This window comes from Melanostigma gelatinosum, assembly GCF_949748355.1.
Source record: "Melanostigma gelatinosum genome assembly, chromosome: 7".
Lineage (NCBI taxonomy): Eukaryota > Metazoa > Chordata > Actinopteri > Perciformes > Zoarcidae > Melanostigma > Melanostigma gelatinosum.
Window position 1 is genome coordinate 9,760,520 of NC_136640.1, and position 17,271 is coordinate 9,777,790.

At 43.2% G+C, this 17,271-nt stretch overlaps 1 protein-coding gene across 1 annotated transcript in view; it reads left to right on the plus strand.

The window, feature by feature from the left end:
• Positions 1-17,271, plus strand: part of dync2h1 (dynein cytoplasmic 2 heavy chain 1) — a gene marked incomplete at its 5' end in the record, with an annotated part of 75,376 nt that overhangs the window by 21,425 nt on the left and 36,680 nt on the right. Inside the window, 28 exon segments of the mRNA XM_079271574.1 lie at positions 660-859; positions 1,050-1,181; positions 1,407-1,539; positions 1,743-1,950; positions 2,054-2,183; positions 2,385-2,540; positions 2,812-3,071; positions 4,095-4,341; positions 4,444-4,595; positions 4,791-4,935; positions 5,631-5,733; positions 7,481-7,645; positions 9,202-9,326; positions 9,514-9,762; positions 10,036-10,144; positions 10,463-10,576; positions 10,776-10,918; positions 11,362-11,431; positions 11,894-12,054; positions 12,596-12,733; positions 13,930-14,043; positions 14,204-14,364; positions 16,274-16,331; positions 16,333-16,362; positions 16,364-16,399; positions 16,558-16,641; positions 16,643-16,680; positions 16,923-16,944. Coding sequence (XP_079127700.1) covers positions 660-859; positions 1,050-1,181; positions 1,407-1,539; positions 1,743-1,950; positions 2,054-2,183; positions 2,385-2,540; positions 2,812-3,071; positions 4,095-4,341; positions 4,444-4,595; positions 4,791-4,935; positions 5,631-5,733; positions 7,481-7,645; positions 9,202-9,326; positions 9,514-9,762; positions 10,036-10,144; positions 10,463-10,576; positions 10,776-10,918; positions 11,362-11,431; positions 11,894-12,054; positions 12,596-12,733; positions 13,930-14,043; positions 14,204-14,364; positions 16,274-16,331; positions 16,333-16,362; positions 16,364-16,399; positions 16,558-16,641; positions 16,643-16,680; positions 16,923-16,944 — 3,683 coding nt within the window.

Consider the following 17,271-nt stretch of genomic DNA (forward strand, 5'->3'; position numbering starts at 1 on the left):
AACGACATGGTCTGACATGCCTTCACTGCTCAAAATGAGAATTTATTCATGCTTCATAGGTGGGAAAAATAACACAGCAATGAAGTAGAAGTCACAGCAGACTAAACGGCCATTTTACATGCAGCAGTGGTTCAATCAGTCTCAGCTTGGGAAGAGAAAAACATCTGATTTGTTCAAAGGATATTGTTATTTTAATGCAGTAAAGTAAAATAAAATAAAAATAACTTTATAGACATGCCAGGTTCAGATATCTAAATGTGGTGACTGTAGCCAACATCTAATTATTGAATCAATTACGCCATTGAAGTTATGTGATTGTCGGAAAGCTGATTATTCTAACTTGTGACAGCCTGTTCAACAGATACGTGTACCACAAAGGCAGAATAATCATCACTATACTGTCATGTAATATATATGAAGATTTCCAACATATCAACGTTTATTGTCTACGCGGTGAAGCAAAACACCACAATTGTCCCTGTAGGGAAGGGCAGCATCTTTGGAGAAGAGACCATAAGTCGTACAAACTCTTAAATCATTGCAGGCTTTGGTAATCAGCACATTTATAACAGGGGGCATGTGCAGGAGCAAATATTTTCGATCATATCCTAATTCAGATTGGAGTGATGAATAAATCAATCTTTTTCGTCTACATGCAGTTCAGGAGAGTAGTCTGGTGGTGCAGGCTTTGAGGCTGAACACCATGTCCAAGCTGACGTTTGCCGATATCTCCCGGTTTGATGCTCTGGTAAAAGATGTCTTCTCTGGAGTTATTTTCACCGATGTGGAGGACCAGGTACTAATGCACGCACTGGAACAAGTCTTCAAGGAGGCACGGATGGAACTTATACCCAGCCAGGTGTGTGTGTGTGTACAAAGTAATCTATTAATCAGCAGAATATACTAATATTATTACCATGATGTCACCTGGTCCTCGTTCAGTGTTTGGGATCATGCTGTACGGCAAAAAGGCTTTAACATTAGCACTGAGACACAGCAGTTGGATAGTTAGAAAAAATCATATGTTAATTGCAGATTTTTTTTTCCAGCTGAAGAAAGCATTGGAGCTGAATGAACAGCTGAGGCAACGCATGGGTGTAGTCATCGTAGGGCCAAGTGGAGCAGGAAAGTCTACACTCTGGAGGATGCTTAGGGCTGCACTCAGCAAGACGGGCAAAGTGGTGAGTAAGAGACAAACTGCCTACCTGGATCTTCATTCAGCAAGGAATACTGTACACTTACAACACCTAGTTTAATATGAAACTTAGAAATCATTCAAAATGCTGTAAATTTACATATTATTGTATGAAAAGCAATTATTCCAGAGTTTCTGGGTCAGTTAAAAAAAACAAAAAAAACTTCCCCAATCTTGTGTGCCATCTTCAACTAATGCTGTATTTTTGTAGGTGAAGCAGTACACAATGAATCCGAAGGCCATGCCCAGACAACAGTTGCTGGGACATATAGACATGGACACCAGAGAATGGGCGGATGGCGTCCTCACACATAGTGCCAGGAATGTGGTCAGAGAACCACACGGTAAGAAAGAGACACCAATCAATGGTGCATATAGCTCACTGGTGGTCTTTGACAACTGGAACGAAGTCTACAGTAACCGGAAAAGTTCAAATTGACCAGTAAACTTTACTGGGAATGGATACAGTTCGCCTAAAGTGGTCTACGTTTGCTATACTGTAATATATGTTGATACTGGCTGTATGTACGTATGTGTATATATCTAGATGTGAGCTCATGGATCGTGTGCGACGGTGACATCGACCCAGAGTGGATCGAGAGTTTGAATTCTGTGCTCGATGATAACCGGCTGTTGACCATGCCCAGTGGAGAACGCATCCAGTTCGGTCCGCATGTTAACTTCCTGTTTGAGACTCATGACCTTAGCTGTGCCTCACCAGCCACCATATCCCGCATGGGAATGATCTTTCTCAGGTCAGTATGCAGCCTATGCAGACAGGGTTTCAAGTGCACCAAATTCCATCTTGTTCATCTGGCTTGTCTCACTGTTTTTACCTTTTCCGACTTGTAACTTTAGCGATGAGGACATTGATGTGGGTGCCTTGCTTAAGTCGTGGTTGAGGGGCCAGCCAGAGGAGTGTTGCAGTAACCTAGAAAACTGGCTGGGAGACTACTTCCAACGAGCCCTGGACTGGGTCATCAAACAGGTCAACTTTTGACATAAATGAATAAATGACCTCCACGTATACTGACCAGTGGTCATCATAATGGATTTAAATGCTGACGTCATGAGAGTGTGATGAATTTACAAAAGAAACTAATCTTTATTTTTTAATTAATTAATTAATTAAATTCCATTTTTAATTCCAACTTGTAAATACCCTTCTCTTCTTCACTCCTTCCATCAGAATGACTTTGTGGTGGAGATGAGTCTGGTGGGTACAGTCTTCAATGGTCTGTCACACCTAAGTGCTGTTGCAGAGAGAGGTCAGTTCATCGTTGGTCTTCTTAGAGGTTTGGGAGGAAACCTCAACCTCAAAACAAGACAGGAGTTTGCCAAAGAGGTGAGGCCCTCTGGGTTTTTTTTGTATGGGCAGATGGTGACCGTAAGGACAGTTTTAGTATTCAAATTGTATTCATAGCTCAAACTTAAAGACTTGTTTCTTACAGTAAGTGGTCTCTGCTGTTACTGATTAAAAAAAAATGAGGGATGAGTCATCATTCAAGTGCTTACGCAGGATATGCACCTAATGCGGAACGTCTGCAATGCCACTACTCACAAAGATCAGTCCTGGTCTGAATGCTTTTTCCCTTGTTCTTTTTTTACTTCTGTAGTTGCTGAGCTGGGCCAGGGAAAGCCCACCAGACACCAAAAAACCACTCGATACCTACTATGACTCTGACAGCGGCAATCTAGCAGCCTACACATTCCGTCGTCCCGAGGGTCTCTCACTGGAACAGCTCTCTCATGCGCACACGCTACCTGTTATCGAGACTCCAGACATGCAAAGAGGTCTGCACTGCTTCTCCCCATGGCTCACAGCTCCGCACAGGCAGCCCTTTATGGTGGTGGGGCCGGAGGGCTGCGGAAAGGGGTAATTACAGACACATGCGGAGAGCACAAACATTTGTATGCAGGAATCATACAGAGGAGGCTTTTGCACACACACTTGCAATATTGTGTACATGTAGACACAGTGTACTGTGTATATATACATGTATGTATGTATGCATTATCACAAAAATGAACACAAATCCAAAATCTGCATCAAAACACAAAAATACAGACTTTTTGAATACAGACTCTTATCACATTGACGGGATTGCTAAGTAACTATTACATTGTCTCACATTTACTCATTTAACAGCATTGCCATGATTGTTTAATATTATAAAGTGGCAGTTTCTGTTCTCGGCAAAGCTCCTGTTGGTCTGCAGGGTTAGTGAGGTCACAGTGAAAGGATTGAGGCTTCTGAGGCAGAGGCTTTCAAACGTGGACAATTAAAATGATACAAGAAGCACACAATCGCCACTGATATTAATTCAAGACTTGACCTTTCGTGTAAAGGCACCGACAAGAATAAGACTCAGATCTGCGTAGTGCATGTGTGTGTCTGGTGTGTCCGGACACATAGAGTCGTTGCCTCAAATGTAACTGCTTCCCTCCGCAGGGCTTTGAGGAACAAGGCTTACTAAGTTTGCCTTTTAGACTCCAGTTTAGTCTCACTCAATGTCTCCTTTTCCCGTCCTCTTGTTTTGCCTCACTCTCGTCTGAAAGGTCACGGTGGCAATGAAGCACCGAGTTTGTCAGCTTACTCTTCTGATAAAAGAACATCTAATTCATTTACATGCACATCATTTACTTTCCAATTATTTTCTCTTTCTGTTTGCACCCTCAAAAATGTCTCTCCTTTGCCATCGGGTCTGTTCTGACCAACATTCTTCTCTAGATCCTAAGTGACCCTCCTGCGGTCCTGGCACCATCCTAAGCATATATGACATGTATAAGAGTCACGGCATTTATCAATTTGTCTGACTTTGTTAGGCCCTGTCTGGCCACATCTTCACAGTGCCTGTGTGTTTCTTGACCTTTCCTCTATTTATTATTTTCTGTCAAGGATGCTCCTGCGCTACGCCTTCTCCAGGCTGCGGTCCACCCAAGTCGCCGTGGTTCACTGCAGTGCCCAGACCTCCTCTCGCCACGTGCTCCAGAAGCTCGGTCAGACCTGCCTGTTGCTCAGCTCAAACACCGGCCGAGTCTTTAGACCCAAAGACTGTGAGAACCTGGTGCTCTACCTAAAAGACATCAACCTACCGAAACCTGACAAATGGGGGACCAGCAACCTCACTGCCTTCCTGCAACAGGTAGAGGACACATGAACAAAAAGACAAAGAAGTGAACAAAGTAGTGAATGAAGGATGGATGATTCTCTCTCTCTCTCTCATCTCTTTCTCTCTCGCCTCAAGGTTTTGACATATAAGGGATTCTATGATGAAAACCTGGAGTGGGTGAGTCTTGAGAACATCCAGGTGGTGGCCTCCATGTCAACAGGGGGTGCTGTAGGGAGCCATTCACTCAACTCTCGCTTCTCATCTATAGTACGTGTCTGCACTATAGAGTAAGTATGGTGCAAATGTACTTTACACATTGCCAAACAGCCTGCAATTACATTCTGTATTTCCGTGCATCTAAATTCGTGATGTTTCCATCATGTCTCTGTTTCACTGTTGGTGTCCCTCTAACCCTGACCCTCTCTCTTTTTTTTATTTCCCATCAACCATCTGTTTCTCTGCCTCTTTGCCTCTGTATTTAGCTATCCAGACAAGGAGCAGCTGCAGACTATCTACTCAGCATACCTGCAGCCAGTTCTCCAGCATAGCCTGGGCAGCCAGGCGTCCTGGGCCAGCACAGGAAAAACACACCAGCTGTCTGGGTCTCTTGTGCAGCTCTATGAACAGGTATTGACTTGGGCAGGATGTCCGGTCATGTTCACATTTTATTCGGAGCAACATACCCAGGCGGAAAAAAAAGGACGTTTTTGTATTTAAAATATACTGACATTTTCAATAGTACACTGCAAATATACTATCAGCGAATTGTAATTTCTGCAAATATATAAAAAGGATACAAAAGTCACGCTTTCACCTATTTACATTAAGTTGTTCCAATTTAGCACACACAAATACACTAAATACACTTCAAATTGTGCATAACTACAATTTAATCACAGCTAAAATATATTAAGTATAAAACAAGGTGTTCCAAAATAGCACTCGTTAAGTATACTGATGATTAGTAGGGCTTCAAGTCTACTCAAGTGTGCTAAAATTAAATATACTTAGCATATTTATTTTTCACCTGGGATAGTCTTGCCTGAGATATCAAAAGTATAAATATGAGCATATCTAGCTTCATACAATTGATGTGTATCACTGTGTATATGTGAGTGTATAAATATTTGTGTATATATATATATAAATGATGAATAAATGAACCTCTAACAGCACAATTTGTGTGCCATCCATAGTTGAAACTTTGAACTAGCCATATGGGGCTTCATTCACGATCAGCATATCGTCAATTCCCAATGAATTGTGTCCTTCAGATATGTACAGTATGTATCATCCATCTCCTCATTCATTTCTACTGTCAGGTGAAAGCCAAGTTTACCGTGGATGACCACAGCCACTACCTGTTCACCCCCTGTATCCTCACAGAATGGGTCCTCAGCCTGCTGCGGTATGACCTCACTGCAGGTAAACAAACACACACGCAAGAATGCGCACATATTAATAGGTGTGTGTCTGAGCACCTCTCGACAGGGGTAATATTGATGTTCTAACCAGGCACCCTCGAACCTCCTCTAAGCTAGGGAACAAATATGAACCTGGACTGGGACCAATACTCATAAAGATATCACTTTGTCCATGTGGCAACCTTGAAGAATCAGACCCATGGCCAGTGAGGGGCTTTCACTCACATTCTCAGAGCCACTAATGTCTGCAAACACCACCACATGGATTTGCTACTGTCTCCAAATGTCACCTTTTTCTTCATCAGCTCTCTGCTCTCCTTCCTCACTTCCTCTCTGTCACTCGTCTCTCTCCCCCTCTTTTATCATCCTCTACCTTTGCTGTCCTTTCATCTCTCCCTCTGTCACTCTTTCTCTCCTTCTGCAATATGCCTGCTGTGATAGTGAGTCCAGTCATTTATTTTAATTAAACACGTCAGAGGAAGACATTTCTGTTTTCCAATGCTCATCATTTTTTTTTTACTTACTACTACTTCTTCCTCCCTCTTTTCCCCTCTTGCTGCTTACCTTCTTTCTGGTATGTGAAAAAAACTCTCTGTTGATCTTTATTCTGTGACTGTGTTGTTGTACGCGGTGTGGTTTGAGTGTGCATGTGATCACAATATACTGTATATTAATGGCACATAACCACTCTCATAACGCAGTTTCTGGCTGCAGCAGGCAGCGGTTTTCAGCAAAAAAGCACCAAACAACAGACACACACAGTTACCGACAAGCTGAAGAGTCAGATAATTCTCTCAGAAGTTGGTAGAGACCAAAAACAAAGCTAAAAGATGTGTAAAAACAGCTGTTTGTGGTGCTAGAACAGCAGTTTGCAGCTTGCGTCTCCCTCTCTCGTTGACTGTCACTTCACTTCCCTGTCCTTTTCCTTCTCTCTGTGGATCGCTTCAACGGAAGAAAATGGAATTAGCGCCAAAAGTTGTCTTTACAACCACAAAAAGCAAGCAGGCTGAAACTGTTTCTCTCTGTCTATTGATCTCAGGCTATTTATCACTATTGATTGCTCTGAACATCGTCAATCCCCAAGGTCATCATCTATCGACACAACCCTTGTGTTGTATTAAAAAAAACAAATATTTTTAACTCACAAATATCAATTTGAAAGTCATAGAAAATGTTTAGCATGACCATTTGGCACTTTGAGTCATTTCCTTTTCCTTTGTGGTCTTTAAATGAAAACCCGGGTGTGTCAACTGTGTCTGTGCTTGACTCTCTTCTTCAGCTCCTTCAGTATAATGTGACAGACACAGTTGAAGCCAGTGGCCTATATGAGACCTCAATTGTGGTCTGTCCCTGTAGCAGTCTTTTTTTAGCTAGCAGCACTCTGCCTGTTCCTGGGGGATTTTGGTAAATTTAGTTTCCCCCCTGGAAGTGCTTTTGTCATGCCTGATCTCACCAAAAATAGCCCTTTGACTCACGTTGAGGCCTGAGTCACAGTGTAAATACCGAGCTGTTTGAAACTTAAACTGCAACGACGGATACGGACAGACTTCAAATATTTCGCTGTACCTTTTTACTCTTTGTGTTGAATGTTGTATCAAAGTTCTGATTAGTAACACATTTCAAACAAAATCAACAAATCTCATTTTCTAAGTAAATGCAAGCATGTACATGGCTTGGACATCCTGTTGGATATTAATTCATGTGTGTGTGTGTGTGTGTGTGTGCATGTGTCATGTCTTCCTTTTTAGCTCAATCTAATGTGACAGACAGCGTGTTGGAGGTGGTAGCATATGAGGCCAGGAGGCTGTTCAGAGACCGGCTAGTTTCCTCCAAAGACCTTCACACCTTCGATAACATCCTGTCCTCCATCATACGGGGAGACTGGAGCTCTGACGCTCTCGACAACATGACTGGTATGAGATAGCTCCACTCTGGCTGACATGCACCTTCGCTCGGTTCACGCGTACAAAACAACTGTTTGCAGGCTCCGATGGATTCAACAGCCCAACATCAAGGCAAAGCGGGAAAACATCCATTACAGATTGAGTACTTGATGCAATTCTTGCCAATGTTTTCAGACTGCCACTCATGCCTGAATGAAAGCTTTGATAGCCTCTGTTCTTTGACAGCTCTGCATTTAGGCCAGTTTCTCAGATAATGGTCTGTTTGCTTATTTGAAACCAGCATGATATAAATAAAATGTTTCCTTTTTTTCATTTGGTTTGACTGACACCACTTCAAATTGTGAACAAAACAAAAATGTTCCCTGATCAAAAATATAGTGTCACCAGTTGTAATACTATTTTAATTCCTTGGTTGTAGCAGGGGTGAGATGTTGGCAACTGGTTTTAGATCCTGGTTCGAGCTGGCAAGACTCCAATGCTACACTTGTCTGCCAAATCCTAGAACAAAGTCAAACCAGGATGATGTCTCGTATTGTCCACACTGTACAGGAGGGTCCCTCAGGACCCTAAGAGGAATGAGAGTAGAAGATGAATGCAGATCCCACCCTCCTTGCATACAAATGTATGTCGTAATACTAATATATACTGTGCTCAGTAATAATCTGCAAAGCAGTACTAGAAATAGGGACAAATGCTGGCAAGAGCAAGCCATGACCAGCTTTCTTCATGCAAATTTACATTGGAAGCCAGCATAAAGAAAACATGCAAAGAAAGCTGGTTCAAATCAGAGAGGTGTTCAAGAACTGCTGAATACATACAATGACAAATCTATAACCAAGGGCCCTTGACACTGCTTAATGAAGGCCTGCAGTGCTGGCAGTTAGACTAAATACATCAGAGAAGCAGAGGCCTAAAGGATACATGGTTCCTTATCACATCAACACATCCAAAGCATGCATCCAGCTACAGTGTGTCATACCAAGAACCAATTCAACACCAAGTTCAAACGCAGCATTAATGGAGGAGCTTAAAACACTAGTGCTCATTTACATAGAGACACAAAACTGCGATATCCCAGAATGTGGCACCTGGCAGTGATTACAAGTGCGATGGCTTTTTTTTTCTCTTGATCATCGCTGTCATCGGCTCGCCCTTCTCGGCATCGCCTAGACTGCTGGATTTAAACGCAAGCCGCCTGCATTTATATCTAACCTGTGAGTTAAATGCTGCTACTTTGTGAAATGAGTGAGAAATGCCTCTTCCAGATTATGGCCAAAAGTGCAGTCCGCCCTCAAAACAAACATCTGCGCGCTTCCCTAAAACATCTGGTGTGTAATCTGTGGGATCTGAAAACAAATCAAAATTCCTATTGCACAGGTTGAACATTCAGACACACATTTTATCTTCATTTCCACACGTAGCTGACCGGGATTCATGTCTACGACAGTACTTTCCTCTACAGTGCTCGTTTTGTGTGTTTTCTCTCACCTCTGAAGACAGCCTTTGTGCTATTTGATGTACACTGTGTGTTATTATTAAGTCTGTCATATTTCCCTTGTGTGCAGATGGCTTTTATGTGACGTGGGGAGCCTCTGAAGGGGCTGTAATGGCTCCGGGCCAGTCTCTACCTCCACATGGTAAACAACTGGGACGTCTGGATTCTGCTGACCTAAAACAAGTTATACAAAAGGTACACAGTGAGAAACTGTTATGTGGTGTATGTGGTTAGTCCTGTTGGATTAGATATGTGTTTACTGCTTTTATCTTTGTGCCTCAGTCTTGTGGTTGTGTTTCTTTGTATTTGTTGGTGCAGCTCCTCACGTGTGTGTGTGTGTGTGTGTGTGTGTGTGTGTGTGTCCCCCCTTTACTTCCTCTAGGGAGTAGTGCTGTACAGCCGTGATAACAGGGAGCTGGATCTCCTCCTGTTCTGGGAAGTGTGTGACTTTGTGTCCAGGATGGATCGGGTCCTGAGCCGACCCGGTGGCTCTCTGCTTCTGGCAGGCCGGAGTGGAGTGGGTCGGCACACAGCCACGTGCCTGGTGTCACACATGCATGGATACACATTGTTCACGCCCAAAATCTCCCGTGGTTATTCTCTTAAGCATTTCAGCAATGACCTCAAGACGGTAAGAGTGGATTGTCTTTTTTTTATTTTTTTGACTAAACTGGTTCATATTGTGCCAATCTAACAGATTTTTGCAGAATGTGCTCGAGAAGTGTTTTTTTTTGTTTTTTTACATTTAAATTGCCAAATGTATTGTTGAATGCCACCTTAAAGTAGCAACTAAAACATAAATGCACAGATGGCTTGCAAAGGGAACTTTGGTGTCAGTATACCTGTGGTGTTTACATGTATATTAAACATATATTGTATGTGTGTGCATACTGTGTACATGTAGGTGATGCAGCTGGCAGGTCTGGAGGGCCAACAGGTGGTTCTGCTTTTGGAGGACTATCAGTTTGTTCACCCAGCTTTCTTAGAGATGATCAACAGCCTGCTGTCATCTGGTGCGTATTGTGGTTATTTGTTTTCCCTTACTTCAGCTTTAGAAAAGATTAGACTTTTTAGACTTCAAGGGATGCAACTTCTGTTCAAGGTTAAGGTTAGATTTTGGATTAGGTTAATGTAAGTAATGAAGAAAATGTGCGACAATTTGGGAAATACACTTATTCGCTTTCTTTTGTGTTTGTATACTGTAATGGTAATTTTAGCAAAACAATGCTGCACCGATCAGAAGTTGCAGTTTGAATGCGTCCTGGCCCAACTATCTTGTATTGAGTTTCTTCATCATTTCTTTGTGTGCCTGTGTGTGTGTTATGTTTCAGGTGAAGTTCCAGGTCTGTACACTCCAGAGGAACTGGAGCCTCTCCTCTCCTCCCTCAAAGATGCTGCTTCGCAGGATGGGTTTACCGGACCACTCTACAACTACTTCTCTCATAGTTAGTCCTGTATATTTTCAACAGCCCAGTCCCTCTGTCTGTATTTTATTCATTATTTCCCTTCACATTGACCCCTATCATCTCTGTTTCTCTGCTCTTTTGCTTTGTACAACATTTTTTGATGGACTCCTCTACTGTTTTTATACTCCAACTGCTGTGTAACTCTGTGTGTATCACCCCCCCCCCCCCCCCCCCTTAGGAATTCAGCAGAACCTCCACATTGTTCTGCTCATGGACTGCTCCAACTCTAACTTCACCATCAACTGTGAGAGCAACCCAGCTTTCTATCGCAAGTGTTCTGTCCAGTGGATGGAAGGCTGGTCTGAAAGCAGCATGAAGAAGGTCAGTGATAGAGGATGACAAACAAGTACAGTGACAAGATCAAAAAAACTGATATTACCGTACATCAGCAACTGCTGATAAAGTTCACGCCAGTATTTAAGATCCATAAAGCTTGCAAGAAGTGTTGAGTATGCAGATTTACTTATGCCCGGAAAACTTTGAAAAAGACGGACTTGTTCTGCCCAGACTTTGATAATACTTAGAAGTATTTGTAATTTACAAGTATTTGTAATTTACAAGTATCCAGTGGCTTCATATTCAAATATTGACCCCGTCACCGCCGGGCTTAAAAAGTGAATTAGTAAATCAATTAAAAAGTAATTAAATATGGTACCTGGAATTTAATATTTTAAACTTGAAATAATATACAATGCAGTCGCGATAAGAGCGTTTCTAATGCATGCATCAATGCTTTCCATCTTTCACATCTTTTCCCTCGTCAGATTCCTGAGCTGCTGCTGGCAAAGACTGAGGAGAATGAAAGGGAACAGGACGCAAAGGGGAAAAGCTCAGGTAATGAATAGCCTTTTTAGTTTGTATGGCTGTGTCATTCTTAATTATTATGATGATGATTGTATCTTGTGGTTCATCTCTGTCATGTCTCTAAGTGTAATTGTACTTCTCTTCTGTGGAGGATTTTTCTGACTTCATTTAATCTTACAGTCATCCAGTTATCACAATTACAATCTTAGTACTGTAGCTTCAATAAGATGAAAATGGCTTTTATTGACAAAGAATCAGTGTTTACATCTATGAAAGTAAGCGCTTCATCGCTGGCAGAACGGAATGTTAACTACCGGTATACCTTTGCACCTTCAAAATACAACTTCCTTTTTACGTTCTCATTTTCTAATGGGGAAGCAACTGGAAGCCTATTAACATATTTTCTAGCTGTGTTTGTTTGTGTTTTATGTAAAATTCCTAAATTCAAACCAATTCATGCTCACAAGCTTCTCTGTCCTCTTCTCCCAGCAGGTTCTGCACAGGGAGACCTGTGCCGTTTGTTCCTGATGGTCCATGAATCATGCAGAGAACATGGTGCAACACCCAGCCAGTACATGGCCTTTTTGCACGTTTACACTGCATTATTCAGCCGGAAGCAGAGCCAGCTCACAACGAGACAACAGCATCTGCAGGTACAACATCAGCTATAGTACAAGGTCCATATGCACACAGAACCGAGATGCATGTTAAAGTACTCGCACCAAGTATTTGTTTCCCACAACTGTATTTACTCTTCAGCCAAAGGTATACCAATTGTTTTTGAGTACCTCAAAATATAAAAGTAAAAGTATGTTATTTATTAGCCCGTTATAGAATAACTTATGGTGTGAAGCACAGATGTATCAGGTAAGTAGAACTCAATAAAAACAGTCATAAGTAGTATACATGTGGAAAACAATAGCACGAGAATATGTATTTCAAACTGATTTTACCAACTGATAACTGATTTCTATGTACAGCAGTTTGTTTGATTTTTGAATTCCCATATGTTTCTAATGAAGGATCATCTTATCTTATATTAATCAGAAGTGCAGTGTCTGCAAGTGGGCACTTGCCATTACAATTAAGAGCACTGTTGGTATTACATGTTCTAGGTTGTGTTTTTAACTCGTACATATATTACACATAGATATTCCATGTCTCTCTTGTTCTATGTTTGACTCTTGTCTGCAGGCTGGTGTGTCTAAGCTGAATGAAGCTAAAGCATTGGTGGATGAGTTGAAGAGGCGGGCTGCAAAGCAGAGTGCGCTGCTGAAGACTAAACAACAGGAGGCAGATTCTGCCCTGCAGGAAATTACCACTTCCATGCAGGTGAGTGTGCTTGTGTGTGTATGTATGTTTGTGATATTTATCCTCCCCTGAACTCTCACTGCAGCCCTCTCCTCTCCTCTCCTCTCCTCTCCTCTCCTCTCCTCTCCTCTCCTCTCCTCTCCTCTCCTCTCCTCTCCTCTCCTCTCCTCTCCTCTTTTTTATCGTCCAGTTTCTTCTCCTCTCTTATCTTGCCTCTCTCCCCTTTACTCTTCCTCTCCTCATCTGCATTGTATTCTACGAGCAACTCTTTCTGGATTTCCCATGACTGTGTCTCCCCTACTGTGAAGTCTTTTTATTTAGTTTGTGTGCATCTGTTTGTTCTGTGACTTCTCATCCAGTGTTTTTTGTTTCCCTTTCCTCCTGCTGGCTCTGTCTGGAGGATGGATGTGTGGATGTGTGGATAGATGTATAGGCATTGGGGGGAGGGGGGGTTCATTCGTTATGATATCCTATCTTTCTCTCTGTGGGGAATTGGCTTTTTTAGTGAGATGGAGTGAAGGAGGGAGAGAGAAGAAACAAGGCAAGGAAAAACTGTCAGCAGAGTGATAATTAACGACTAGACTCGTCCCTCTGGGCTGTAGCAGCTATAGAGATGGAGACAGCAGGGAGGGAAAAGGGAGGAAGACTAGGACAAAGAGATGAAGACTGGAAACAAACTAGATGGGAAAACAGGCTTGGGGAAGGTGGAGACATTCAGATTAAGAAGCAGTGAAGGAGGAAGGAACATGAGATTTGGAGAGGGAATAGGGAAAATATGTGGTATAAATGAAGGGGTCAAGACTTCACAGGGGGGGAGGGATGGGCAGAAAGTCAATGAAGAGATTATTTTGGGATGAGGGTGAGATGTGATCAAATGAACAGATTATATGGATATAGAGGTGAGACTAAAAGTATTCTGCCAAACCTAATGTGTCTTACTCCGAATGTTGCTAAACCAAATATGTCATCTTTACTCAGAGAAGGACTGGGGCTGTATGGCTGATGCATCTCAGAATTGATAAACTGACAAATATATGTATTTACATTTTAATAGGTTGCTTAGATAGGTGTAAAATCTGTCAGTCATGGGTCACGTGTTCTTGGTGAGTATTAAGTTGAATAAAGTATACTGTATACAATATCCTTCGGTTTTAGAATTTGAAACACAAATGTCGATACAACACACTGAAAATCAAATGATCTTTTTGGTTTTCCAGAATGCCAGCGACCAGAAGACAGAAATGGAGAAGATAAAAGGGAAGATGGCTCAGGAAGTGTCCAAGATTGAAGAGAGAAAGGCCAAAATAGATCATGAGCTGAAGGAAGTGCAGGTAAGTTTCACTTGTGCTGTCAGTATGACATCATGTGTCAGTTACTAGAAACACACACACATACATACAGCTGCCACCATCTCCATACTTGTCTTTTGAGCTGTACTTACCTTTATTTACCTCTGTGTCCCTCCCTCTTCTTACCATTGCTGCCCTGTAGCCTTTGGTAAATGAAGCAAAGCAGGCAGTTGGAAACATAAAGCCCGAAGCGCTGTCTGAGATCCGCTCCCTCCGCATGCCCCCTGATGTCATCAGAGACATCCTGGAGGGGGTACTGAGACTGATGGGCACCTTCGACACCTCCTGGGTCAGCATGAAGAGGTGAGAGGGTGAAGACATGGCAAGAATATTTAAAAGAATGGAAGAAGAAGGGGCAAAAACTTGTACAGTTAGGAAAAGACGGAGAAGGAGAATATGTCAGTATAAGACTTTTGTGTGTCAATCCGGGGCTGGGTCGCTAGATATGTAATCTCTCCAGCGTGTTCTGGGTCTACCCCGGGGCCTCTTATCAGTTGGACGTGCCCATAAAACCTCTGAAGGGAGAGCTCCAGGAGGCATCCTGATCAGATGCCCGAACCTCCTCAGCTGGCCCCTCTCGATGCGAAAGAGCAGGCTATACCCCGAGCTCCTTCGGATGTCTGAGCTCCTCACTTTATCTTTAAGGCTGAGCCCAGCCACCCGATGAAGTAAGCTTATTTCGGCCACTTGTACCCGCGATCTCATTCTTTCGGTCACAGCCCAAAGCTCATGACCATAGCTGAGGGTCAGGGTCGTAGATGGACTGGTAATTCGAGAGCGTTGCCTTCCGGCTCAGCTCCCTCTTCACCACAATGGCCCAGTACAACGCCTGCAGCACTGCTGATGCCGCACCGAACCGCTTGTCCATCTCACGCTCCATTTTACCCTCACTCGTGAACAAGACCCCGAGTTACTTGAACTCCATCGTTTTCCAGCAGAGAACCAATGGCCTCAGGCTTGTCGGTACTGATTCTCAACAGCCCCAGTGCGTGCTGAAGGTCACGTTCTTAGGGGAGCCAATAGAAGCACATCATCTGCAAAAAGCAGGGATGCAATTCTGAGGTCCCCAAACCGGGACACTCTCCTCCCCCGAACTACGCCTTGAAATTCTGTCCGTGAAAATCACAAACAGGATCGGTGACGAGGGAAAACCCTGGCGGCGGCCAACACGCACTGGAAACCTGCTTGACTTTGTGCCAAGTATCTGGACACAGCTCTCACGTTGATCATACAAGGACTGTATGGCTCGTAGAAACAACCAAGATACCCCATATTCCAGCAGTACCCCACCACAGGACTCCCCGCGGGACACGGCCGTAGGCCTTCTTCAAGTCCACAAAACACACGTAGACTGGATGGGCAAACTCCCATGACCTCTCCAACTGACCCCGATGCTATCCCTGCGAGTAGTGGGCCCACAGGGCGGCGGCTCCATGAAGTTTTGTCAGGCTGTGCCCGGCTGAGCCCCATGTGCCAAGGCCCAGCCACCAGCTCCCCTCCAGGTCTGGCTCCAGAAGGCTTTGTTTCCAGCCTATTCATCAAGGGTCAGTGAATCGCTTGTTAGTTCGTCTGGGCCCCTCCCCTTCGACCACATTGCCTTGGGAGACCCTTCCAGGTCCCCGACAACACAGCTCTGAGGTTTACTGGGATACACAAACCCCTCCGCCATGTTATGATGGTGATTCATTGGAGGATTGATTTGTGTATTCATGCTGATTTTAAATTTAGCTTTTGGTACTCGTCACTCATATGACCGTGGGCACCTTTAGAGGGGATCAGATGGACAAAAATCATTCTGCCCTGCTAATGACTCGTGTTAATTGGGTGAGCAGACTCAAATCTGAGCACTACAAGTAACAAAGAGAGTGTGGTGTGTGCGGTGCGTGGTGTGTGTGTGTGCGTGTGTGAGGGAGAGTGGGTGGGGTGGGGGGGTGACGACTCTTCATTGGTAAGAAAGAAGAATAAATTGCAACTGTTTTTGGTAAATTAGAGATGAAAGAACTTTAAGGTTCATAATTCATAAACTCCTTCATTTTCTGGATAAAAAGTCACTTTTTTCTCTCTTTCTCTCGAATGATCTTTCTCTATCACTTGGACATGTGACATCAGACACTCACACACAAACATTTATTTGCATTATTTCTCACCTGCTCACGTCCAGTCCTCCCTCTCTCCTTTGTTTTGGCTTCTTCTTTTCCCCTTTTTTCTGTAGCTTTCTGGCGAAGCGCGGTGTGAGGGAGGACATAGCTACATTTGAGGCGAGGAACATCACCCCCTGATATTCGCCTGAGTGTGGAAGAGCTTGCTCAACAGGAACAAGGCCTCCTTCGATCCCAAGGTCAGCTGGCCACAATAGATTAATAATAATTAGATGAATGGTTGGTGGATGTTATAAAATCCCTTGTCGATTTTTTGTTGTTATTGTGGCTGTTGTTATAACTGAGTTTTTACTGACTTGTAATGTTGTTGTTGTTGTTGTTGTGTTGTTGCGGTCAGAGTGCAAAGCGTGCAAGTACAGCAGCTGCTCCCCTGGCTGCCTGGGTCAAAGCCAATGTCCAATACTCCCACGTCCTAGAGAGGGATAGGACCACTGGAGAAAGAGCAGTCTGGACTACTGGAGTAGGAACACACACACACACACACAAAAAAAATACCACTCCAGAATTGAGCGGAGACGATTAGTTGACTATATATTGGACAGTCGACAGAAAAATAGTCGTCCAACTGTTTTGATATCCATTAATTGTTAAAGAGAAAATGTATGTCGATGGCTGATCGGTGTTGATGGTAAATGTAGTCCACTAAAGAAATGACTTCCCCTGAGCGTGCTGTATTGAAAGCTGATCTCTCCTGCTGCGTAGGCCGTGCCTGCTGTACCTACATGTACCAGGATGCATTGCACGGGAGCGCCGATTTTGCTAGGGCTGAAAAATAAACAAAATAAGCTCACAAAACATCAATAAAGGAAATATTCTTTCATCTAAACCCCAAAAATACAACTGCACACCTTCTGAACTCAAGTTTCTCTGTTACACCGAACTAAGGCAGGCTTTAATTGCCTTGTTTACTCATCAACACAGTTCATTTAAACCGGACAGAAACAAAATATAACTCATCAACTCTGGTTTGGTCAAAAATAATTCTTAATTCACAGTAAGATGGGAAAATATACTCATAACTGTCTTACGAACAAAAAGTATACATACATTT